The sequence below is a fragment of the Mirounga leonina genome, unplaced genomic scaffold, assembly GCF_011800145.1.
Source record: "Mirounga leonina isolate KUSES-001 unplaced genomic scaffold, KU_Mleo_1.0 Mir_178, whole genome shotgun sequence".
In the NCBI taxonomy this organism is placed as follows: Eukaryota; Metazoa; Chordata; class Mammalia; order Carnivora; family Phocidae; genus Mirounga; species Mirounga leonina.
This window is the reverse complement of record NW_023270464.1, coordinates 17124401-17147758: the sequence shown is the minus strand read 5'-3', so window position 1 is coordinate 17147758 and position 23358 is coordinate 17124401. Positions and strand designations below refer to the sequence as shown.

Here is a 23358-nt window from a genome sequence, read left to right as displayed (position 1 = left end):
TTAGATTTCTACTCCAGGGGTCTTTTTGTCTGCTTCTCCAAAGGTGGCTGTTTCATGTGTTTACCGGGTGTTACTGAGGCTCAGGTGTTGATCCACCTCCCAGTACGTGATGACATGAGTGGCCATCGTCCGTGCAGAAACAGCAGCAGACGCTGTTGACGCTGTGGTGCTCTGTGGGGTGCTGGCATCTGTGCTCTGACTTGCCGTCGCGACGCAGAGGGCAGATGCTCTTGCATCTTCCAGACTCTGGGTAGTGTTCTGTCTTCTGGGGCATGACTGGTCTCAGCACAGGAGGGCCGCCTGGTTGTCAGAGAGCAGGCCGGGAAGCTTACGGTTCTCACCTCCTTCCTCGGCCTGCTCTCCCCAGCTGAGCATCAGTCTGCACACAGGGTCCAGCTGGTTCTCCAGGTGCTTCCCCGGCCTTTTAGTGGCAGGACAATGCACAGTTTTTTCAGTCCTCATAGAAGAAGTTTCCTTCAATTTTTTTTTTGTTTTTTGAAAGAAATCTGTTCACAGTGACCTATTCTGGACTTCTGCCATAGGTCTTTTAGTGAGTCAGAGATGATTGAATTAAGATTTAAACATGAGAATAACTTTTATCTGTAGAATTGAGGCAGAATTACTACGGTGACAGGTTTTTAAATTTATTAGTAAAATTTATGTCCCCAAGTTCCAATACTGTTAAATAGGTATCACTTGTATTGCTGTTTTTATTTGGGGGCCATAGTCTTGTTGATGGTCATTATAATCCATTTCTTCATCTGGGAACAGCGAAGATTATTGATGGAAATTGTGTAACAAACTTTCACCTTTACGCGGTGACAGCTGTAATATTGCCACTAGTTATTCTCTTACCTCTGAATTTGTTTTCCCAAGAAATTGCAGCTTATTAAAGATAGCTTATTAATTTTTCTGCAGAATGTTTCATGACAATAACTTATCTATGCTTATATACTCATTGCATATTATACTGAAATGCTCGTGAACTCTAGACCCAGTCTGAGCATTGGAAACCTAATGTTATCACATTGTAGACAGATGGGATTGAGTCAGTTGGTTTTCCCTTCCCTTTTTGTTTTCCCCTCTCTTGTGTCCATGAGCTAGCGACTGGTAAAATTTACGTTTCCTTATAGGGAAGAGACTTTTTTTTCCCCCCTCAGATTTGTTTTTTTCCATTTAGTTCATTGAAATTTTAGTTTGAAAATGCTTTTTTTCTCCCTTCCTGGTTGCTTCTGTAACAAATGCTGTTTTGTTTTATTTCCAGGTTTGAATTCTGGGAAGATTTTGAAGAGGACCACGGGAAAGGGAGGGAGAATGGCTACCAGAGTCTTCATAAGGTGCTGGAGCCCTTCCTCCTCCGGAGGGTTAAAAAGGACGTGGAGAAATCCCTTCCTGCCAAAGTGGAACAGATCCTCAGGGTGGAGATGTCGGCTCTGCAGAAGCAGTATTACAAGTAAGCTACGGGCTGGGTCGCGCCACAGTAGGATTAGCATCTGTTAGGATTAGCAAGGAAGCCATGAGGTACACAGTTGACAAACTGCTTTTTTCAGTGATGCCTCAACACAGATGTGAGTAGCAGTATATTCATGGTTAGAAAGAGGAAGTTTTATTGTTCTTGCTCTTTTATTTGGGTGAGAATTTGCAGAGCACTTTAGCACTTTTCATTCTGTAGGTGGTCTGAAGTAATGTTAGTTAGTGCTAATCCCCCTCCAACAAACAGGCATATTTCACTCATTCATCTGTTTCTTCTCTGCTATTCACTGAATCATGTATTAAGATTCTGCAGTGTGGTAGGCATCCTGCTACATACTGGGAGTATGAAGATGAGTGGAATGTGTTCTTGCCAGAAGTGTTGCTTAAGAGGGAAGACAGAGTAGAGACAAGGGGTCAGTACAGTGTTGTTTAATAACCAAGGCATATGCAGGGCACTGTGGGAATTGAGAAGGAAAAGTGCTCAGCTCTGTGCTACAAGGGCGAGACGCTCTCCTTTTTGGCACTCCACGTGGCCTGGGCAGGTTGTGGGCTTGGTTAGGTTATGATAGGCAGAAAGCTGGGTTTGGGACAGGGGGTGGTATAGAATGTGCTTTCGTTTTTTTTCTCTTCTTTCTTTTTTTTTTAGATTCTATTTGTTTATTTGTGTGAGAGAGAGAGCACGAGCGGCAGGCAGAGGGAGAAGCAGGCTCCCTGCTGAGCAAGGAGCCCAATGCAGCACTTGATCCCAGGACCCCGGGATCATGACTGAGCTGTAGGCAGACGCTTAACAGACTGAGCTACCCAGGCGCCCTGCCTCTATTATTTTTTAAACTGAAATATATTTGACATATAATGTGTAAATTTAAGATGTACAACACGTTACTTTGATACATTTATATGTAATGAGATGGTTGCCATTGTAGCGATAGTTAAGCACCTCTATCACATGACATAATGACCCTTTCTTTTTAATGGTTGGAACGTTTGAGTTCCATCTCTTAGCAGATACTGTTATCTGTATTCACTATGCTGTGCATTAGATCTCTAGGGATTATTTACTAATTGCAGGTTCGTACCCTTAAACAACATCTGTCCCATTCCCCCATTTCTAGGTAACCACTATTTTACATTCTGTTTTTCTGAGTTTGGCTTTTTCGGATTCCGCATATTAACGACATTATACGGTACTTGTTTTTCTCTGTCTGACTTATCTCACTTAGCATAATATGCTTAAGGTCCATTCGTGTTGGCGTTTTTACATCTTTAAAAGAAATAATAGGTTATATTGACCCTTCTTCAAAGGTTTTGACCAGTGAGATTTGTTTTGGTATGATTTTAAATTCATCGATAAGCATATTCATGTTTTATTCTGTGACAGTTATTCTTTTATACTCCTGGTCTCATGGCTCCATTTTTAGCCAGGAGGAGCTCAGTCAAGTTAGTTTGGAGTCCTTTTGACATAATCCTAGTTGTAGCTCAGCGCTTTTTGCTTTCTGGAATAAAATGTTCACATTCATCTTGTTTCCTGCTCCACAGCGGGAGTCAGCCATATATCCAACAAGCTCTGTGTACTGTTTTATTGGAAAGTGGCATTTGGAGACCTCAGAATGGGCACGGGAGCTGTGACTGCAGCCGCACTGGACGTCGTTGACAGGCTTTTTCAGTGGACAGAATTAGGAAATTTGTTTGTTTTTATTTTTATTTGTTTTAGGAAATTTGTTTTTAAAGATAAGAAATACATCATGATTTTTTTAACTGAGAGATTTTATTTGACCTTAATGGTCTTATACCCATACCAGAAATTCCACTTCTTAACGGCACCAACTTGTTTAACACCACACACACAGTCTTAGTAGTAATAGTGCCTGGATTACCATCAGCAATGTGAATAACAAAAACAGAGGAAGGGCAAAAATTTTTAATGGTATTTTTTTGTTTTTAAAGGTATATTCCATTAGAAATGGATGAGTCTTAAAGTATTTTGAGATAGTTTTTCTTACTTATGGTTAGGCTGCCAGCTAGATACAATGGGTTATTTATTTCATTTAGTTTTTTTTTTTTTTTAAAGTTGGCTTTGCTTAATTTTGCTTCATAATTATTTGTAATATTTGTAGAGTTCCAAAGGCAAAGCTACAGAGCCTGCTGTGTTCAAAGATACCTAGCTTATTTCCTTGTCCCCTTCATTCTAGTCCCTCTTTACCCGAGGTAATAATAATTACGAGTTTTAAAATTCTTAATGTCTACCTTTCCTGTATTTTTTAATTTTTAAAACACAAGCAAATGCATTTTAACTTTTTTTGCTGTCTCCCTCCTTCCTACATCGACAGCATACCGTATACATTTTTCTGTACCTTACATTTTTGACTTAATGATTGAAAAACACTCCACAGTAGATTATAAAGCTATTCCTCATTTGTTTTTACAACTGTGTAGTATTCCATTGTGGATCTGTAGCATAGTTTATTCAGCGCAGCCCCCTAGTGGTGGACATTTAGATTGTTTCACAATTTTACTTTACTCTTCTTAGAAATAGGGCTTCAGTGAAAATCCTTGAGCATTCTACTTTGAGGTAGAGTCCTGAAAGTGGGATTGCTAACAGTGTAAAGAAATTTCATTGCTCAGGAAAAAAAGTACTTTTAGGGGCGCCTGGGTGGCTCAGTCGTTAAGCGTCCTGCTTCTCCCTCTCCCACTCCCCCTGCTTGTGTTCCCTCTCTCGCTGTGTCTGTCTCTGTCAAATAAATAAAATCTTTAAAAAAAAGAGAGAGAAAAGTACTTTTAATATTTTATAGTGTATGGTTAAAGCTTACCTGTGGATATACATATATATGTCTCCTTCCCTTTTTTAAAATTTGGATATAAAACACAGCTACCAGGAGCATTTTATCGTGTAAAATGCCCTTTCACAACAATTTGTAAATGGGTACATAGCTTCCATCTGATCGTAATCCTAATTTAACTAGTCTCCTCCTGTTAGATCGCTTTCTTCCGTTTGTATGTTGTGAGAAAGAGTGCTTCAGTAACCGTCCTTATTTGACACGCGTGCGTGTGTGTGTATATATGTGTTTCACTGTTGTTATTTCCTTTCAGTTTTCTGTGCTCAGGTCGAAATGCCCAGTAGAGCAGTGTTTACCCGGTGGTTAACATTCTGAATCAGACCAAAGATGTGAGCAGACCCAGACAGGTGGCAGGAGGTGCAGAATACCACATCCCTCCATGCCTTCTCAACGGTCTCATGTCTTTTATGTTCTTGTTTTTGTGCTTCCAGTAGCGCTGCTCTCTCTCACAGTCTTCTGAGGTTCTGATTCTCTGTTTCTTCTAATTGAAGAACATCATTATTTTGATTTGCAGATGGATCCTGACCAGGAATTACAAGGCTCTTGCCAAAGGGACAAGAGGCAGCACGTCTGGTTTCCTGAATATTGTGATGGAGTTGAAAAAGTGCTGTAACCACTGCTACCTGATCAAACCCCCCGAGGAGAATGAGCGAGAGAATGGGCAGGAGGTTCTCCTGGTACGTGGCCACCTTGTTTATAATTACGTTCTCAAATCCTCCAGTGTCGGTAGAAGCTCTTTCCTCCTCTGATGACTCTTCAAAGAGCATCAGAAGAAGCTTTGAAAATTGGTGAGGGTAGTTCACTAGGAAAAATACGGGAAGTCTGATGTCACAGATGCGAGGTAAAGAGCATTTCAGGAATTGTCAGCCGGACTGCAGGCGGCTTCACCAAGCTGAAGGAAGATTGTCAAGCTAGGAACTCTTAGCATTTAAGGGCAGATTGAAGTATGGGTTTGAGTGTGATGATTGGAATGTCTTTTCAATCTCTAGTCCCTGATCAGGAGCAGTGGGAAGCTGATTCTATTAGATAAACTGTTGACGAGACTTCGAGAAAGGGGCAACAGAGTCCTTATCTTCTCCCAGATGGTCAGAATGTTGGACATCCTGGCTGAGTACCTGACGATCAAGCACTATCCTTTCCAGGTAAGGATGCTCAGCGATTGGAGTCCCTCTCTGCTTCCCTCCCACCAGGTTGTATGCTTTGCTTGCTAAATTATCCTAATATTAGGAGACAGATTTTCTAGTTGGAAACAAATTGAGACGAAGGTTCCAGGAGGGTCTTTATGTTTACTTCCATACCTTTAAGCTACCCTATAATGAAAGTGGTCATGGGAGGTCATTCTGTTTTTCGGGTTGGGGGGCAGTAAGGAGATGGGTAATAGAGGAAAAGCAGACAAGAGAAAGGGTGTTAGATGATGTCTTCCAGCTCCAACTCTGGGGTAAGAGTAGAGAGGAAGGAGGTGTGGACCTAATTCCAGAAGCCCAAATCCTAGGAAGAAAGAGAGGCGATAGTTCTGTGCGTTCACGCCAGGGGATAGCTGACCCTGGCTGTGAGGCTGGGAACTCAGCAGAGCCGTGCACGTGAAGGCTTGCTGGTCCCTGAAGCAGGTGGTGGTGGCCCCCTCTTCTCTGTAGGTTTGTTACTGGGGATTTTCATCTTCACTCAGTTGTTGCCTACAAGATAAGAAGAAAAGATAAGGGGGAAATGAGTTTCTTCAACACAGTATTTTTTTCTGGGTGTTAGACTGTGTGAAATTTCTCTCTGATCTATTTATGGATGTGTATGCTATTTTTCTTGACTTTCGGTATAACATTTTTATAGTGTTTTGATTTTTAAGATTGACTTAATATTTTTTCTTTGGTTGGACTGTTCGACCAACTTACAAATTATCCTGGTATTGAAGAAACTGGGGTCAGTGATTCTCCCCTAAGAAGGCCAAGCTTTAAGCTCAATAACAGATTGTCTTTTAAAAATGCCCTGAAAGTTATTGTCCTATCCAAAATACCTTATGTGGTCTTTCAGCAGCCGTCTTAGAATATGGTTTGATACTGTGGTTATTTTAGGAATAAAAACAAAAACAAAAGAAAAACCAAGCACACTGCAAAAAGACTGTTGTCTCTCAGTGCATCGGATCTCTGTGAGCTTTCAGGTCAAGCTAATCATTTGATGTCAAGTAAAGTAAAAATGCATTGCTTTTCTCTGTAGGGAATATTTGGCTGGAGTCCACTCAGGTCTGTCATGTCTGCTATCTTCTATTAGTGGGAATATTAAAAGGAAGGCATTTGGGTTTTCTCATATCAAATATAGGCTATTAACTGCCATTTAAACATATCTTTGGGTTGAAGCTCTGAGTAGAGTTGGTAGAAAGAAGAAAGGGGGTTCCCTGGTGTGATTTGACTGTTCAGGTGGGCCTGAACAGCAGAGACCTGAGCTGGGGAGAGGTAGGTCCTTCTACAGATATGTCCCCAGCCACTCGCCCATCACTCGGCAGCTGACATCACCTCTTGGGTCAGATTTGCCTTGTGTAAAATGAGGTATTTTGTTCATCTCAAGATGTGATTGTAAGGGGAAGACATGTGAAAATGATTTTAAAGAGTAAGAAATAAGCACTTTATATGTATAGCATACAGGTAATTCTCAAGTATTTATTTGACATGTGGTTTTCCATGGTGACGTTGTTTGGGACCTAGAACTGACACATAACTCTAATAAAAGAACTAGTAAATGCCAGAGGCTTTCTTAAATATGCATTTTGGTTATTTAAACACTTTGCTCTGATTTCAGAGTGTAATTTTTGGAAAGGCTGGAATATATGATCAACTTAATTCTGATACAATGTTATGGCAGAATGTTTCCAAACAAAATTATGTAAAGATTTTTTGATTTGTGTAGCACTTAATAACTGTGCAACTTGTAGTCATACTAGTTAAGAACGATCATTTTCTGCATGAGCTAATTAGGTGAGCAGTGGTACGGTGACCTAATCTCTTCAGTCCCTACGGATATAGAAGCAAACATCGTTTCTGAGCACAGTGGGGGTTGCCATCTTTCTCATTACAGGTCCTAGCAGTCATTCTGATCAAATGTAAATGCTCTGAGTCAGAAGCTTCTGACCTTGAGTTTGTAATGGGAGAGCTTGGACAAGTAGGATATGCTGCTTAAGCACAGTCCCTTGACAGCATGTTGCCAGTGCGTTCTGGTTATTTTTGCTAAGTGGGTGTTGGAGTGATAAAGGTTGCAAGTCTGGTGTTCTCTTCTGAGTATAGCTGATCGTCCTACCTTATGATTTTCTTGTGGTCTATTTTTACAGCGTCTGGATGGTTCCATCAAGGGAGAAATCCGAAAACAGGCACTGGACCACTTCAATGCAGATGGGTCTGAGGTACACCATGCATGGCTTTATTATTTGGGCAGCGTGGGCTCTCTGTCCAGGGGAAAGCCTTTCTGGCTTAATGTATTTCGTTTCAGAAACAGTTCACAGTTAAGTTCTCCTGCTTTGGGAAGGAAGTGAGAGATCACTAAAATAAAAGATGCCTCTTAATTTTGTTGTTTGTTATTCCAGAAGAGCATATGCATGCTTGTTTATCTGCCCTGGTCTGGATTAGTGGCAGAGTAGTTCTAATAGCAACTGCGTGTTCTCTGGTGGCTTCCAGATACCAAATTTCTGGGCCTGGGAGAGCAGCAAGGCAAGAGTCGGGAAGGCTGGCCAGTAGGATTAATTTTGACATGTATGTACGACAGAAGGTTCTCATCTGTATTTTCTTGGTGACTGAGGCTTGAAAAGTACATTGGCCATGGCTCAGATGTGTGGATTGCTGGTACGATCGATACAGCTTAAGTTCTCTTGTCCAGCTTGGATTTGCATTCTAAAGTGATTTTAAGGCACATATAGAAGGGGTGCTTAGGAAAAGTGAGAAACCGTGGTAACATTGTAGTTTGTGTATAGGAAGCTATGAAATGCTGTGGGATGTGAGAGAAGTTGGGGAGATGATGTTCCACGGACATAATGCTGCAGCTCCGTGTGCGGGTGAAGGTTGCAGTGGAGAGAGCCAGAAGAACTAGTGTTTTGGGGAGAACATGAGCGCTTCTGAAGCCTGGGCCACTACTTCGTATAGACAGACCAGACCTCATATTCTGCTTTCTGTAGGGCTTTAAAAACTCTGTGTTACTCCAAAATGGTAACGTCTTCTGCCTCTAGAAATGCATGTGGTCCCAGGTAGACTATAGCATTCTGGCTTCTTTAGCCTAAAATGTTAGTTCTCCTTGCGGAGCTTAGGGTGTGAATCTGGACAGAACCGAGGCTCTGAATAGTTCAGGAGAAAAGGAATTGAATTCACTGAAGACTGCTCACCCTCTAATTCCCGTCCCTTCTTTTTCTCCTCCATTTCCTCCTGTAAAATCATGATAATTCCAGTACCTGCTGTGGGGATTAAATGCAGTGACCAACACCCAGCAAGCACTAGGCTCATTGCCTGGTACATAGTGAGCACTCAGTAAATGCTAGCTAGTTTTATTATTTAGTATTTATTCAAATTGGTTTTGTGTTCCCAATCTTAGTTAAAAAAATAGTATGAATGTTTCATATTGCCCTTTCTCAGAGAAACATTATTAAAGCTGCCTTCTCTTTATAATTCTCAATTCTCCACCCCATGGCTATTTATAGAATACAGGTTCTCTACCATTATTCTGCATATCTGAGCCTTTTTTATTAAGAAAAATTAAATACTTTATCATTGGGGGAAATATTATATGCACAATGAGAAGATTTAGAAGATAGTGAAGAGTACAAAGAAGAAAAATTGCACAGCTCCCCTCCCCATCTCCCATCCCAGAGACAACTTTTGTTGTTCACATCATTCGGGTGTGTTTCCATTCATAATAGATGAAACGGATTATTTATCTGGGATCATTCTGCAAATAGTTTTGTTGTCATTTTTTTATTCAAAATTCTGTGAGCATTTTTCCCATGTCATTAAAGATTTAAAAAAAATTTTAGTTTCTAATGTTTTCTCATGCTTGTAACATTATTTATTTAACCCAATAATTAAACCTAATGACTTACTTCTTGTTGTGTGTTAAGAGTGTACAAGCATTTAAAAAAGGTTTTTGATACACTTTGCTAGATTTCCCAAAGCAGTTTATATTCATATTATTTGTGATGAATATTTCCATCTCACCTTTAGCAGCATTGTGTTTCACTGAGTTTGTTTTCAATTTGATAATAGACACAAATAACATCTTATAAGTCACATTATCTTTGGTAAGAAGTGACAGTGAAGGGGTGCCTGGGTGGCTCAGTCGGTTGAGCATCCGACTCTTGGTTTCAGCTCAGGTCGTGATCTCAGGGTCCTGGGATCGACCCTTCATGTTGGGCTCTGTGCTCAGCATTTCCCTCAGCTCATCCATCTCCCTCTGCCCCCCCCCCCACCTAAATAAATCTTAAAAAAAAAAAAAAAGGAGTGACAGTGAAAATTATTTATATGATTATTCAGACCCCAGATTTTACTTGATTTAGGTATCTCATTCTCAGGTGTCTACTATTTCTTTGTAGGCTTCTGTAAATTAGAGTGTGATGGCACTTGGTATCTCTACCAAGGATCACAGAGTATATGTGCCTCAGCATTTGTTTAAAGTTCTTCTGAGACCATTCTCTCCATTTTTATTTCTGTGGCAGGATGCTGGTGACTGTAGTTAGAATGTGAAGAGCTTTTCATTGTGTCTGTGTATATTAAATACACCGATTGATCAAAATACAACTCAAAACTACCAGCTTTTGAGTATCATTTGTGTGCCAAAAGGGTGTCAGCCTTTGACATACATAATCAAATGCCCTAAAAATAGAAATCTCTGTGGCTTTCTTTTCTTTGGGTAATTTATTTTCTGCCCTCTGCCCCATATTTCTGAGCTCTCAGATGTAGGCAGGTGTACCATGCCTGCTCAGTCTCTGTCATTGCTGTGGACACCCCGGAATATGTCAGAGCCTGAATCTTTCCCACACGTGGGTCTTCAGCCACATGTGCTCTGGTTTTCTTTGTGCATGTGCTGTGCTGATCGAGGACCCTGTGCTTCTCAGCAGTCCCAGCACGTGATCTGTTGGTGCAGTGTTGTTGTGTTTCTCACCCATCTAACAATAAAGTATCCTTGCTTATACCAACTACCTTATGTGGTGTAATCTACCTTTACGCAGAGAATGAGTGTGTAGGCAACTTGCTGGAATGATCCCCTTGCTAATTAAGTTTTTCTGGATTTTGTTAATTGCTTGTTAACACTAGTTTTAGCCAGGAGAGAATACTAATTCTTCTGTTCTGGCTGACTTATCGGAATCAGCTTTACTCCTTAGTTCCCTGCACTGACTCTTTCAGCTTAATGAAATGAAAATTCACTCTACCATCAAATCCCTAGCATTCTTGTAGCCTCCATAAAGTTTGTCCATCATATCTCACTTTTCTTCACACCTGCAGGGGTTTCCAGGTATAAGGGCTTATTGGACTGTGAAACTGTTTCTGAGAAGGCCACTGCATAAAGTAGTATATTGCATTGTGTACAGGACTTCTGTTTCCTGCTCTCGACAAGGGCTGGTGGCCTGGGAATCAATCTGGCTTCGGCGGACACAGTTGTCATCTTTGACTCTGACTGGAACCCCCAGAACGACTTGCAGGCACAAGCCCGAGCCCATAGAATTGGTCAGAAGAAGCAGGTCAGTGGAGAGAGACATCTGGACATGGTTTGGGGGAGGCGGTAGAGGGGGTGTGTTATTTAGCCTTTTCAGGCTGTTTGTAAAAGGTATTTTTCCTGTTTTGCTTTCATTTCCCCAAGGGTAGATGCCTTTCTGTTAACTAGTACAGAGAAAAGGTGTCTTTGGGGCTAAGATGAACTTAGTAGGGAACTGTTCTCTTTTCCTGTTTGAAAATTATGTCACCAGTGGCTTTCAGGTTTACTCCAAGAGAGAGCGATGATGAATAGATTCAGAACTGGAATGTTTCTCTATTTTAATGTGGATAAGTTGTTAATCTATCATTGTTCAGGGTGGTCTACTTTTATTATACACGTAGCTCTGAGCTACATTGGGGAAATACATGCGTGTTTCCTTCACGTGAGAATCTTAAAGTCTGCTCTAGTATTGGGTAACTCCTAAGTTTCATACTCGGCCAAAGGTTTGGTTTTAGTGAAACTTTCCATCAGTGAAACTGATTATTCTTTAACAAGATTTTTATCATTAGAATAGGCTGAAATAGTTTTTTAGAGGCAGTTTTATTTAAGATTATAACCTGTTACAGTAAAAATATTGGATCTAGTTAAGCTGTCTTTTTGGATGAATGGCTTACAGGCATTTCTGGTAGAAGAGAAAAAGTCTTTTTTATTTCTCCTCTTGGTTTTAGATAGAGGTAGCTTTTTTTTTTTTTTTTTTTTTGGTGATTAGGTATAAACATAACATTTTCTTTTTCTATTTTCTATAGGTAAATATTTACCGCTTGGTTACAAAGGGGACTGTGGAGGAGGAGATCATCGAACGGGCCAAAAAGAAGATGGTATTGGACCATCTGGTGATTCAGCGCATGGATACCACTGGCCGGACGGTTCTGGAAAACAATTCGGGAAGGTCCAAGTAAGTTCCAGGTGGAGGAGGTGGTCAGAGCCAAACTGTGATTTTACATCAGCATTTGATAGAATTCATCCTTCTAATAGGATTCTCTATAATTGACGTTACCTATTAATTACCTAGAAGAGGCCAAGCCAAGACCACGAGAAGATGTAATTTTCATTTTATCGGTTTTCCCTGTTTTTTCTTTTTTGCCTGTCGGCCCTGTGCTCATGTGCTCTCCCTCTGTCTTTCTTGCCCTTCTCTCTTGCCTTTTGCTTTTGGCTCTGTGACATATGATGCAGCAGCATGATCACTGTGTGTCCTCCATTAGGCTTTCCTCCCAGCGCAGGGTTGCCTTGAACGTGTCAGTATCAGTACTAAGAGTCTGCCAGATGGAGTTGGCAGCTGGTTTCTTATTATTGGTAAAAATGTTTGTGTGGAGAGTGTTACTCTTCCTATTGAAAACAGAAGGGTGTAGAAGGAAAATAGTCAAGTTTCAACTGACTTTATTTAGAAGCACAGCTATTTCTCTGAGTTTACATTTTGACTCAGTTGTTCATTGTCTTCTGTGGCAGTCCTGCAGCTTGCGTCACAGGTGGAAATCAAATGAGCCCTTCCCTAAACAGAATATGTTCAGATAATCTTCCATTCAAGAGTCACCTAAAGGGAAAAAGCTTAGTTCTTTTATTTTAGACCAGAGATGAGAAGGTTGAAAATTCTTGGTGAATGATAACTTCCTGAGTCAAAAGACAAAGAGCAAAGAACTCTCTTCTTTCATGTTGCTAATTAGGTTTCTTGCTTAGTCATGTAATAGATGAGCCATCAGGAAAATAATTGATTTTCTAGTCTTCTGCTGGGTTAGGTTTACCATCACAGACTCATCCTGGGGATAAAAAAAAAAAAAATGAAATCTTTGAGAGATCATTTTTCTTGGCAGAATTTATATTTTCACCAGTAATTTCACCCTTTTATGAAGGGTAGCTATTTTATAGTAGAACTTCATGGTGGTTATTTGACATTCCTGAGAGATTACAACTACATTTTACTTCTACAGCTCAAATCCTTTTAATAAAGAAGAGCTGACAGCTATTTTGAAATTTGGAGCAGAGGATCTCTTCAAAGAACTGGAAGGGGAGGAGTCAGAGCCTCAGGTAATTAACAATGAGGAAAAAACTTTCTTGACAAGTATTTGTGAGAGTCTTAATTTTTCTGGAAGCAGATTTTGAATCTGTTAGAGGCTTTTATAAAGAATAGTAATTATTTGAAAGATATAGTTTGTTTTTGTTTTTTCTTTTATTATTATAGAGCTCAAAGGTCTTATTAAATAGAATAGGAAAGAGAAAAACATTTGAGGATTCTGTCCTTAGTCTTTTTAATTCCAATTGTATTTCATGTAATCTCTGAAGTTCACCTTGTCATTTGTATAAATAATAGTTTGAGACATTAGAGGTACAGGATATAAATCGGAATACTGTAAAGGTAGATGGGATCCCAGGAAGGAGATCTGGTTTATTTGCACCAAGTGTTTTCAGTCCATACTGATCACTTGCCTGTTTACCATATTGTGTTGTTGGTGTCCCTTAGGAAATGGACATAGATGAAATTTTGCGCTTGGCTGAAACCAGAGAGAACGAAGTGTCAACAAGTGCAACAGATGAGCTTCTGTCACAGTTTAAGGTATGGAAATTATTGTGGGAGGGAGTCCTTAGCATTGATTTATTAACTAATAATAACTAATGTCTGTGAGTACTTCTGTGTGCAAGGCGCTCTACTTTTTCCTTTACCTAACTTGACTCCTTTCTTTCTCCTCCGGAGTTCCAGGCGCGTTGTGAGTGTACATTCAGTCTTCCGCATGGAGGTAATGGCTGACGTGGTCTGTCCTGCCCAGAGTCAGTGGACAGAGGAAAAGTCAGCGAAGAGGGAAGAATATGCATCCGTGGGATATGTGGAGACCCAGATAGTGTGGAGCTCTGGGAAGTGTGGAATGTGTTATGGGAGAGACATTGATAGAATCAGGTGACAAAGAGAGGTCAAATGTATAAAAAACATAAGGTGACAGAAAGCTCTTGATGACTTGGTGATGGTTTTTTTTTTTTTTTTAAGTATCTGATAGAAAATTAAATGAGATCAGGACTAAGTGCAGAAGCTGGGCACCAGATGAAGAGGAGGTGGCAGCACTGAGTGTGGAGTTAATTTAAAAGCTCATAAAGAGAACAGCGAAGGTGATTTATGAGGATGGAAGCGTCAAGGCGAGGGTTTTGAAAGACGTTATAATGTCTCCAGGTTGAGGAAAGAGCTTGAGAAAAGGGAAAGATGGAAGGTTCTAAGGAAAGAAGGAAAATTTGATAGTACATTGCCTTAGAAGAGACTGGAAGGGATGTAATAAAAAACGCAGGTGGCGCAGTTGGCCTTCGAAAGAAAAAGGAGAGTGCACTTCAGGGAATAGGAGGGGAGAGAAGAGGTGGGATTCCTTCCTTCGTGACCGTAATTCCCAGTAAATAAGTAGAAATGATTTGGGACAGCCACAGGTGGTGCCAGGAAGGAGGAACTTGGTAAGGAGTGAGCTGTATTTGGAAGGTAAGACTTCACATTGGAGCTGGTCAGCAGGGTCCTATGATTTTCTCCAGCAAGTACTTGAGGTCAGAGGGACTGATCATTTGGTGGTCCCAAAGTGGAAGATGGGCTTGGGAGACTAAGGAGAGTCAAAGTGGCAAAGGTTTCCCAATCTCATGTGAGAATATGGTTGAAAGAATTGGCATGGGTTCGTTCCATACCAGTTAGAGAAGCAGGAGATACCTGAAGGTTCCAGTGATGGTTAAGTTCAGTAGATTCTGTAGGATTGAGGGAGACATGGTGAGGTGTTTGCATGATATTTTATATTTTAGGCTGAAGAAAATAGTATGAAGGTAGCTTTATGATCCAGTCCATACTATAATTATATCAGATAGTCCTCTAGGTCAATGTACTTTAAATCATGACGTCTTTATTGTCCCCTAAAAATTATTTTCTTCTTTCTTTAATTTATTATGGAAAAGTGTAAATACAAACATTGAAAGAATAGGGTATATACCCCCCATACTTACCATGTCATCATCCTAACCATTTTGAATTTGTAGTCGGTCTTCTATGTAACGTCCTCACGCCTCCTACCCTCAGTATTATTTTGAAAAGAATGTGTATTCTGCTGTAGGTGGACACAGTGTTCTACAGATGTTTGTTTGATTCTGGGTTATCTGAGTCTTCCATTTCCTTATTGATCTTGAAGTTGTCTCAGAGGAAGAACACAGAAGGAACTGAATAGACCAGAAAGCTCTAGGATCAGAGTCAGTGTGTTTTGAGGTTAAGGGTAAATTATTACTGTTTCAACTGGACTCCGCTTCTAGGACTATTGCTCCCTTTTATTTTTTATTTTTTTAAAGGATTTTATTTATGTATATTAGAGAGAGAGAGAAAGAACGAGTTGGGGAGGGACAGAGGGAGGAGCAGGCTCCCTGCTGAGCAGGGAGCCGGATTCTGGGCTCCGTCCCAGGACCCTGGGATCCTGACCTGAGCTGAAGGTAGACACTTAGCCTACTGAGCCACCCATTGCTCCCTTTTAAAGAGCAGTAATCCTCATGATAATGTTTTAGTCAGAATATTATGTGATGACTTAGGTATAAAAATTTCTGCATATTAACAGGTTAATCAAAAGTGGTCAGCTGGTGACTTTTGCCTTGCTAAAGCTCTTTTGGCTGTTACATTTTAGCACCTGGTCAGGTGATGTAATTAACAGTAGGAGTCTGCCTCCCTAGGGGCTCTTTTATTTCTGGAGTACTTCAACTGAATTGACTTTGTTTTTTCCACTAACACTTTCTTTTTTTTCCTTTCTCTCTCTTTTTTTAAACCCTAATTTAACATGTTGGAAACACGCAAAGCTTTTTTTTGAGATAATTTAAGATTATAATTTTCCTAAGTAATCATAACTGATACTTGTATCTCTTACTGTTTGTGTCAAGCCCTGTTACCACCGTAGGATGAATCAGATATTATTTTCTTCACTTATATATAAGGAAACTGAGGCACAGACAGGCTAAGTAGATTTCTTAAGGTTACACATATGTGGAGTTGTGATTATATCCTAGACAGGTGGTCTGGCCTGATTAATGTGGCCCTTAACCATTCTGCACCCTCATTACATCATTTATGTAATTTTCGTCTGGCTGTTTTAAAAGTCAGATCTAAAGTAATTACCGATAGTACTTAATTTAAGAGATGGGTCAAATGATTCATTTTATAAAACAAAAAATGTTAAGTTTTCAGTCTAAGAAATTAACACTTGTCTTTGTCTTGGAATTTAAAAAAATCTGATCGTGAAGATCACGGTATCTGTGGTGGAAGTTAGAATTAATTGTGGCCAAAGTCATAAACTTCTGACTTCACTGTCCATTCCAAATGACTTTGAGGAATGGAGCCTCCAAAAGCTGTTTTGTGCTTGATTGTAGCCTTAAAGACTGGGTGGGAAGGAATAAAAAGGATGTGGAGCCCGTGCCTGGGGCCTGCCCCACCACTGCTCATAGGCCGGCCAGAGCTGGCAGATGTGTCTGTGTAATAACCACAGCTGAGTCTTTGAAATGCATACACTTAGATGGTTTTCCTTCTGGGATATGTATATCTTTTCAGTACAAATTGATGCCAGATACTAAATATTTGGTATGTCATAAATGGAGTGTTCTTTTAGGTTTGTTTGAATTTTTTGCATTTTAAATTCTCATTTTCATTTCTAACATTGTACTTTGGAGTATATGAAATCATTACATACCTTTAGTTTCTGTACTTCTGATAAAAATGAATAAGGTAGGTAGTTGGCTAGTGATTGCTAGGGCTTTGAATTATGCATTGTTTCAAATGAGTGCTATTTAGTAGCAATTTATAATTTGGAACTGTAACTTCATAATGGATTGGTATTAAGTATTCAGCATTTGATAATCTAAGTAAATCTAAATTTTCCAATTAGTATCATATTTATTAGAAAATGTGTAGGATTTAATAAGTCTTTCCGTAAAACTTGTAAGACAGTTTATAACTTTATATCTGTTTCCCTAATTCTCAGTAATATTTCTGATGAACTTGAGGGTTTGGCAAGATGATTTGGGGGGAGGATAAGGGAGAGATTAGCAGAAAATTGATTATCTGATTGTATAATATCACAGGAGTTCTGATATTACGCATAGTGTCTTAGATTAAAAATGCTGGGTAAGTTGATGTTTTAGCAGGCGGTGTTTGGGAAATAGGGACATGTCAGACAATGAGTTGTCCATGTTCCAAGGTTGCCAACTTTGCGACAATGGAAGACGAAGAAGAGCTGGAAGAGCGTCCTCACAAGGACTGGGATGAGATCATTCCGGAGGAGCAAAGGAAAAAAGTTGAGGAGGAAGAGCGTCAGAAGGAGCTGGAAGAAATTTACATGCTGCCTCGAATTCGGAGTTCCACCAAAAAGGTGATCGAGTGAGATGAAAGATAAGAAGGGACCTTCTTCTGTTGTAAAGGCTACGGAAGTGCTAGTTATTTAAGGAAGAGGCTTGGCATTGTTGCCTGGGGATGGGAGGCGGTTACAGCGAAACCAGTGGAGGGAGATGGGAAACTGTGGCGTGCCCCTGCGTACGCCTGTGGGACATTTGATCTTTGTAAATTGGCTCTGGGTGAGGTAGATGGCTGGGATTTGAGTTTGGCAGACATTTGCAGTTTGCTGTTGAGATCAGAACCAATAATCCTAAAGATTTGGTTCTAATTGACAGTGCCTTTGACTTTCAGAGCCAACCTCTTTTTGCCTTTTAAGTATTTGTTTGTGGCACTGGTTTAAATACTTACTGTAAGAGATTATATAACTGTAAACAAAGAACATACACTTCACAGCTTATAAAGAACCGTTATAAACATGATCTAATTTGATTTTTGCAACATTAAAGCAGGTAGAGTAAATTTTTTCACCCAGTTTGTTGGACATAGTAGATTTGTCCAAGACCATAGCAAATCAGTATTAGCTAATAGTAGCTAGTATTGATTGAACACTAATTGTGTGCCAGGCATAGTTGTGCTGTTACACCTACTGACTCACTTAATCGTCATGCAGACCCAAGTAATAGGTAGTTATCCCCATTTTACAAACGGAAAGCAAAGTCACAAAGGGGTAACTTACCTAAGGAAGTAAACACGAACCTACAATTCAAATACTTTTATTCTACTTCATTTGTCATTATGTCGCAGTATGTCTCCGGAAAGGTGACTGTCGCAAGCAGGTCTTCCTTTTACATGACACCTGCCTCCTTATTTTCTTAAAGGAAAATGGACTTTGATACGATGAAAAGTTCCCAAGTATGAAAGAATTAAGATGGGCTGAATTAGTCCTTTTCCCTCTTGCACCTGGCACTTGCTGCAATGTGACTTTGCCTTTTCAGGCTCAGACAAATGACAGTGACTCTGACACTGAGTCTAAGAGGCAGGCGCAGAGATCCTCTGCGTCTGAGAGTGAGACAGATGACTCTGATGATGACAAGAAGCCAAAGCGCAGAGGGCGCCCCCGCAGCGTGCGGAAGGACCTCGTCGAGGGCTTTACCGACGCAGAGATACGCAGGTTGGTGGGGCTCTGCTCTCTGTCTGGGGTGTGTGTGGAGGGTATGCTGTGAGCTGTGGGTCGATGGCATTCCTGACACTGAAGACAGGGCGGGCAGAGGCTGGTACCTGCAAAGAAGGCAGGGGCCAGAGTCCTGCCCCCAAGTCTCCAGAAGGTTCTGCCCTCTAGGGTTTTCCTCGCTCGAGCACTCTCTCGTCATTTGCTCAGCTCTTCTTGTTTTCTTCCCGTTCTCTGGTTACTCTGAGCATTTTCACAGAGAAAGTCCAGCCAAGGCAAAAGAGACCGTTGGAGGCAGACTTGGGCTGAGCCTTCCTTACTTGTTTTTATTGACGAATAGGAATACATACATGAAAACATACATAGAGACACATGTGTATCTATGTATATAAAAGAAAGAGTATGAATATAAAAAGTGGATAAACCTTGCCTTCATTCCCCGTCTGCCCAGTTCAGTTCCTGTGAGTGTTAGTACTGATACCAGTCTGGTGGTGGTTTGGTTTATTGGTAGTTACACACCCCGCATACTGTTCTGCAGCCTTTTTTCCACCTGTAATTGATTTTAGATATCTATGTCCGTACTTACTGCGCATTTGTTGGTATTTAATTCACACACATTGCCTTCCAACTAAAATTGTTGCTTCCAAGCCATTTTTCCAACCACTTTGCATGATATTTTATATTTTAGGCTGAAGAAAATAGTATGACGGTAGCTTTATGATCCAGTCCATACTATAATTATATCAGATAGTCCTCTAGGTCAATGTACTTTAAATCATGACGTCTTTATTGTCCCCTAAATATTATTTTCTTCTTTCTTTAATTATGGAAAAGTGTAAATATATACAAACATTGAAAGAATAGGGTATATACCCCCCATACTTACCATGTCATCATCCTAACCATTTTGAATTTGTAGTCAGTCTTCTATGTAACGTCCTCACGCCTCCTACCCTCAGTATTATTTTGAAAAGAATGTGTATTCTGCTGTAGGTGGACACAGTGTTCTACAGATGTTTGTTTGATTCTGGGTTATCTGAGTCTTCCATTTCCTTATTGATCTTCTGCCTGGTGGTTCTAGCCATTATTGAAAATGGGGTGTTGAAGTCTCTACCTGTTATTGTTATATCATCTAGTCCTCCCTCTGCTTTGGTCAGTTTTTGCTTCATGTATTTTAGGGCTCTTGTTTTTAGGTGCATGCATTTTATAGTTTATAGGTCTTCTGATGGATTGGCCCTTTATCCTCATAAAATATCCTTTTTTGTCTCTAGAAATAATTTTTGTCCTAAAGTTCATTTTTAAAAATCTGATATTAATATAGCCACTTCAGCTCTCCTTTGGATATTGTATGCACATTATCTTTTTCACTTTAGTATGCCTTTCTTTGAATCTAGCTTGTATTTCTTAAAATATATAGTTCTATTATTTTTAAAAAATCTGTCAGTCTCTTCCTTTTGATTGGAGTCTTTAATCACATTTACATTTCATGTAATTACTGATAAAATAGAATTTATGTCTGCATTTTGCTCTTTCCTTTGTCTTGTGTCTTTTTTGTTCCTTTACTCCCCCATTACTACCATCTTTTGTGTTATTGTATTTTTTAATATACCATTTTAATTCCCTTGTTTTTCTTTGTGTTTCTTATTATTCTCCTATATAGTTTCTTTTACTATATTCTCCAAGTTACTTTTCTAGTGGTTGCCTTGGAGATTATAATTAGTACCTTAACTTGGAATTGTTTAGTTTGGATTATCATCAACTTAATTCCAGTGGTATATTAAAATTTTACTCCAGTATAACTTCATTCCTCTCCCCTCTTCTGTGTTACTGTCGTCACAGAAGTTATATCTTTACCCTTTATAAGCCTGTCAACACAGTTTTATAATTACTGCTTTATGCAGTTGTTTTTAAAAAATCAGAAGAAAAGACTTACAAACATACATTTATGCTGCCTCTATATTTGCTCAGTTACTCTTAGTGAGGCTCTTACTTCTTTGTGTGGATTTGAGTTACTGTTTGGTGTACTTTGATTTCTGCCTGATGGACTCTTTAGTATTTCTTTTAGGGCAAGTCTGGTAGCAGCAAATTCTTTATTTTTGTTTATTTGGGAATGTCTTAATTTCTTCTTTGTGTTGGAAGTCCAGTTTTTAAGTTCAACTTCTGGAGTTCCTCAGGGACCATTTTCATTGATTGCTTTTTTTTCCCTGCATATGGGCCTTACTTTTTTGTTTTTGTGTTTTCCATAATTTTTTGATGAAAGCTGGACATTGTAAGTAATATAATGTGGCAGGTGTGGAAATCAAATTTCCCTTGACAGCCAGAGTTTGTTGTGTTTGCTGTTTGCTTTTTGTTCATTAAGTAACTTTCTTAAGACTTGAGACTAGTGAACCTAGTCTTCGTCATGTGGTTTCCAGTCTCTGCTCATCTAGCTTAGCCATTAGCTGATGGTTGGACAGAGGTTTCCTTAAGTGCCTTGAGCCAGTAAGTCTACCAGCCTTCGCTGAAGGGCTCCGTGTGTATGTCGGGGGCATGTTTTACAGCTCTGCCTTCCCTTCAGTTCTTGCTTGCGCAGAGCCCTGGGCCACCTGGAGGTGAGAGATGAACCACCTCTCAGGTGGGTCTTTTCCTCACATAGCCTTGCTCGTGAGCAAGATTTTATAGATTCTCAGGAACATGTCAGCTTTTCAAAGCTCCCTGTGGGCATTCCCATCAGTTTTCCCTTTTCAGGTTTTGGTCATCATGTTCTTACCCCAACCTGGTAATGTTGCCTGAAGCAGCTGTGGTCTTAAACCTTTGCTTCTAATTGTTTCACCAGTGAACTATGGACAGTAGTTTTCACAGAGAGGTCAAGTAAAGCAAGCCTGAGAATGGAGCTTCTTAATGTGTTGTCAGGGCAAATAGCACTGTTCTTGTGGAAAAGAGCTTTAGGGTAGCTCTAGACCTGTTCTGCTGCTGCTTTGGACAACCACTGTAGTTGAAAGGTGTTGGTTTCAAGGCTGTCGTGAAGCATGGAGAGAGGAGCAAGTTAAAATGCCAGAGAGGGGCGCCTGGGTGGCTCAGTCGTTAAGCGTCTGCCTTCGGCTCAGGTCATGGTCCCGGGGTCCTGGGATCGAGCCCCGCATCGGGCTCCCTGCTCCGCGGGAAGCCTGCTTCTCCCTCTCCCACTCCCCCTGCTTGTGTTCCCTCTCTCGCTGTATCTCTCTCTGTCAAATAAATAAAATCTTAAAAAATAAATAAATAAAATGCCAGAGAGCTTTCAGTTCCTACTGAGATCCAGCCGTTTGCTTGAGTAAATGCTCCTTAGATGGTTGCAAGCCTTTGGTTAATTTCGAGTTCTAACAAAGTCCATCTTGACAATATTTTGCCAGTGTTCTTGTTGCTTTTATGGAGCATCAGATTTTCAGAGGTTCTTACTCCACCATTCCAGAAATGCTTCTCCCTTGTAGTATTATTTCAAACTAATTCCCAAATATCTTACTATTTCACACATAAAATATTTCAGTATATATTAAGAAGGAGAAATGTAGAGTTGAGGAATATGCTTCACGTTCACTTTCCCATGTAATACTTCCCTAATCCTTGTGTTCGTGCTGTTCCTTTAGTATTGTTTCTCAGCTAAGGGCCTCCTCATTCCCATCCCCTTTTTCTTTAATTGCTATGTTCTCTGTTTCCATTTATCCCCCCATAGTATCTCACCTTACACTGTTACCTAACCAGATGATTTTAGTAATGTGGCTCGTTACGGTGATGACTGATGTAGCGGATGACATGGTTGGCATGTAGTATAAGGTAGAGACTTGTGGTAGGATTGATTGGATTTTTGTTTGGGGACAAGGTTGGTCAGGAGGAGTCAGCAGAGTTTCCAAAATAGTTTTGTCTAAGAAGTTTTAAATCACGTATTTATTTTACTTTGCCTTATTCCCAAAAGTATTGAGGCAGTCTTAAAAATCTTATAGTTGTGTCATTGACCAGAAAATAATAAATACTACGGTAGGGAATCGGTAGTAACGGTAACTGAATAGAGCAGTTAACCATATTGGGGTCTTTTTTTTTTTTTTTTTTTTTTAAAGATTTTATTTATTTATTCATGAGAGACAGAGAGAAACAGAGGGAGAAGCAGGCTCCCAAGGAGCGGGAAGCCCGATGCGGGACTCTGGGATCATGACCTGAGCCGAAGGCAGACGCTTAACCATCTGAGCCACCCAGGCGCCCCATAACGGGGTCTTATCACAGGAGTTGTGGTTGAATCATTTATTACGTGTTGAACTCCATGAACTTGTACCTTTTAAAAAGGGTAATACTAGATTTAGGTCACTGTTCTCTGTTAAAGTCCCTTAACATTTTCTTGATCATTCACTGAGAATAACATTGATCTTTAATTTGACTGCATCTTTAGCACTCATTATTTTAAGTGGACCAGTTTCAAAGACATTCAGCATTCTTTTATTTCGTGGCAGTCACGTGGTTTGGGCTCAGTCTCTTTGGACACAGTGTGTGTGTGGCATATTTCACCACAGGATATGTTTGCAGTAACAGAGCTAAAGTGTCTGTTTTTTAATGTGTTTTATTGATCATGTTCTCAGGTTCATCAAGGCATATAAGAAGTTTGGTCTCCCTCTTGAACGGTAAGCTCCTTATCCACCTGTTTTTCATTTTTATTATGTAGTGGCTTTTTTTTTTTGGTACTGTTTTCCACTTAATACTAATGCTGGGAATGTTTTTTTGTCCTGGAAACATTCTTTTACAAATATTTATATATTGTGTTATTGTACATGTCCTTTTGGGGAGGGATGACAAAGATGACCATCTATACAGAGATTTTGCTTGAGGAACATGAAGCAAGTATATGCAAAACTGTAATA

The 23358-nt window shown here is 40.0% G+C and overlaps 1 protein-coding gene across 4 annotated transcripts in view; it reads left to right on the top strand.

Annotated features, from left to right (window-relative positions):
* CHD2 (chromodomain helicase DNA binding protein 2) overlaps positions 1 to 23358 on the top strand; it is a 119190-nt gene that overhangs the window by 61573 nt on the left and 34259 nt on the right. For all 4 annotated transcript variants that reach the window (XM_035024060.1, XM_035024059.1, XM_035024061.1 and 1 more), the window contains 11 exons: positions 1265 to 1453; positions 4822 to 4984; positions 5297 to 5449; positions 7618 to 7689; positions 10855 to 11004; positions 11765 to 11913; positions 12944 to 13040; positions 13474 to 13566; positions 17195 to 17365; positions 18324 to 18499; positions 23080 to 23121. In XM_035024060.1, coding sequence (XP_034879951.1) covers positions 1265 to 1453; positions 4822 to 4984; positions 5297 to 5449; positions 7618 to 7689; positions 10855 to 11004; positions 11765 to 11913; positions 12944 to 13040; positions 13474 to 13566; positions 17195 to 17365; positions 18324 to 18499; positions 23080 to 23121 — 1455 coding nt within the window. The remainder of the gene's footprint in view (positions 1 to 1264; positions 1454 to 4821; positions 4985 to 5296; positions 5450 to 7617; positions 7690 to 10854; positions 11005 to 11764; positions 11914 to 12943; positions 13041 to 13473; positions 13567 to 17194; positions 17366 to 18323; positions 18500 to 23079; positions 23122 to 23358) is intronic.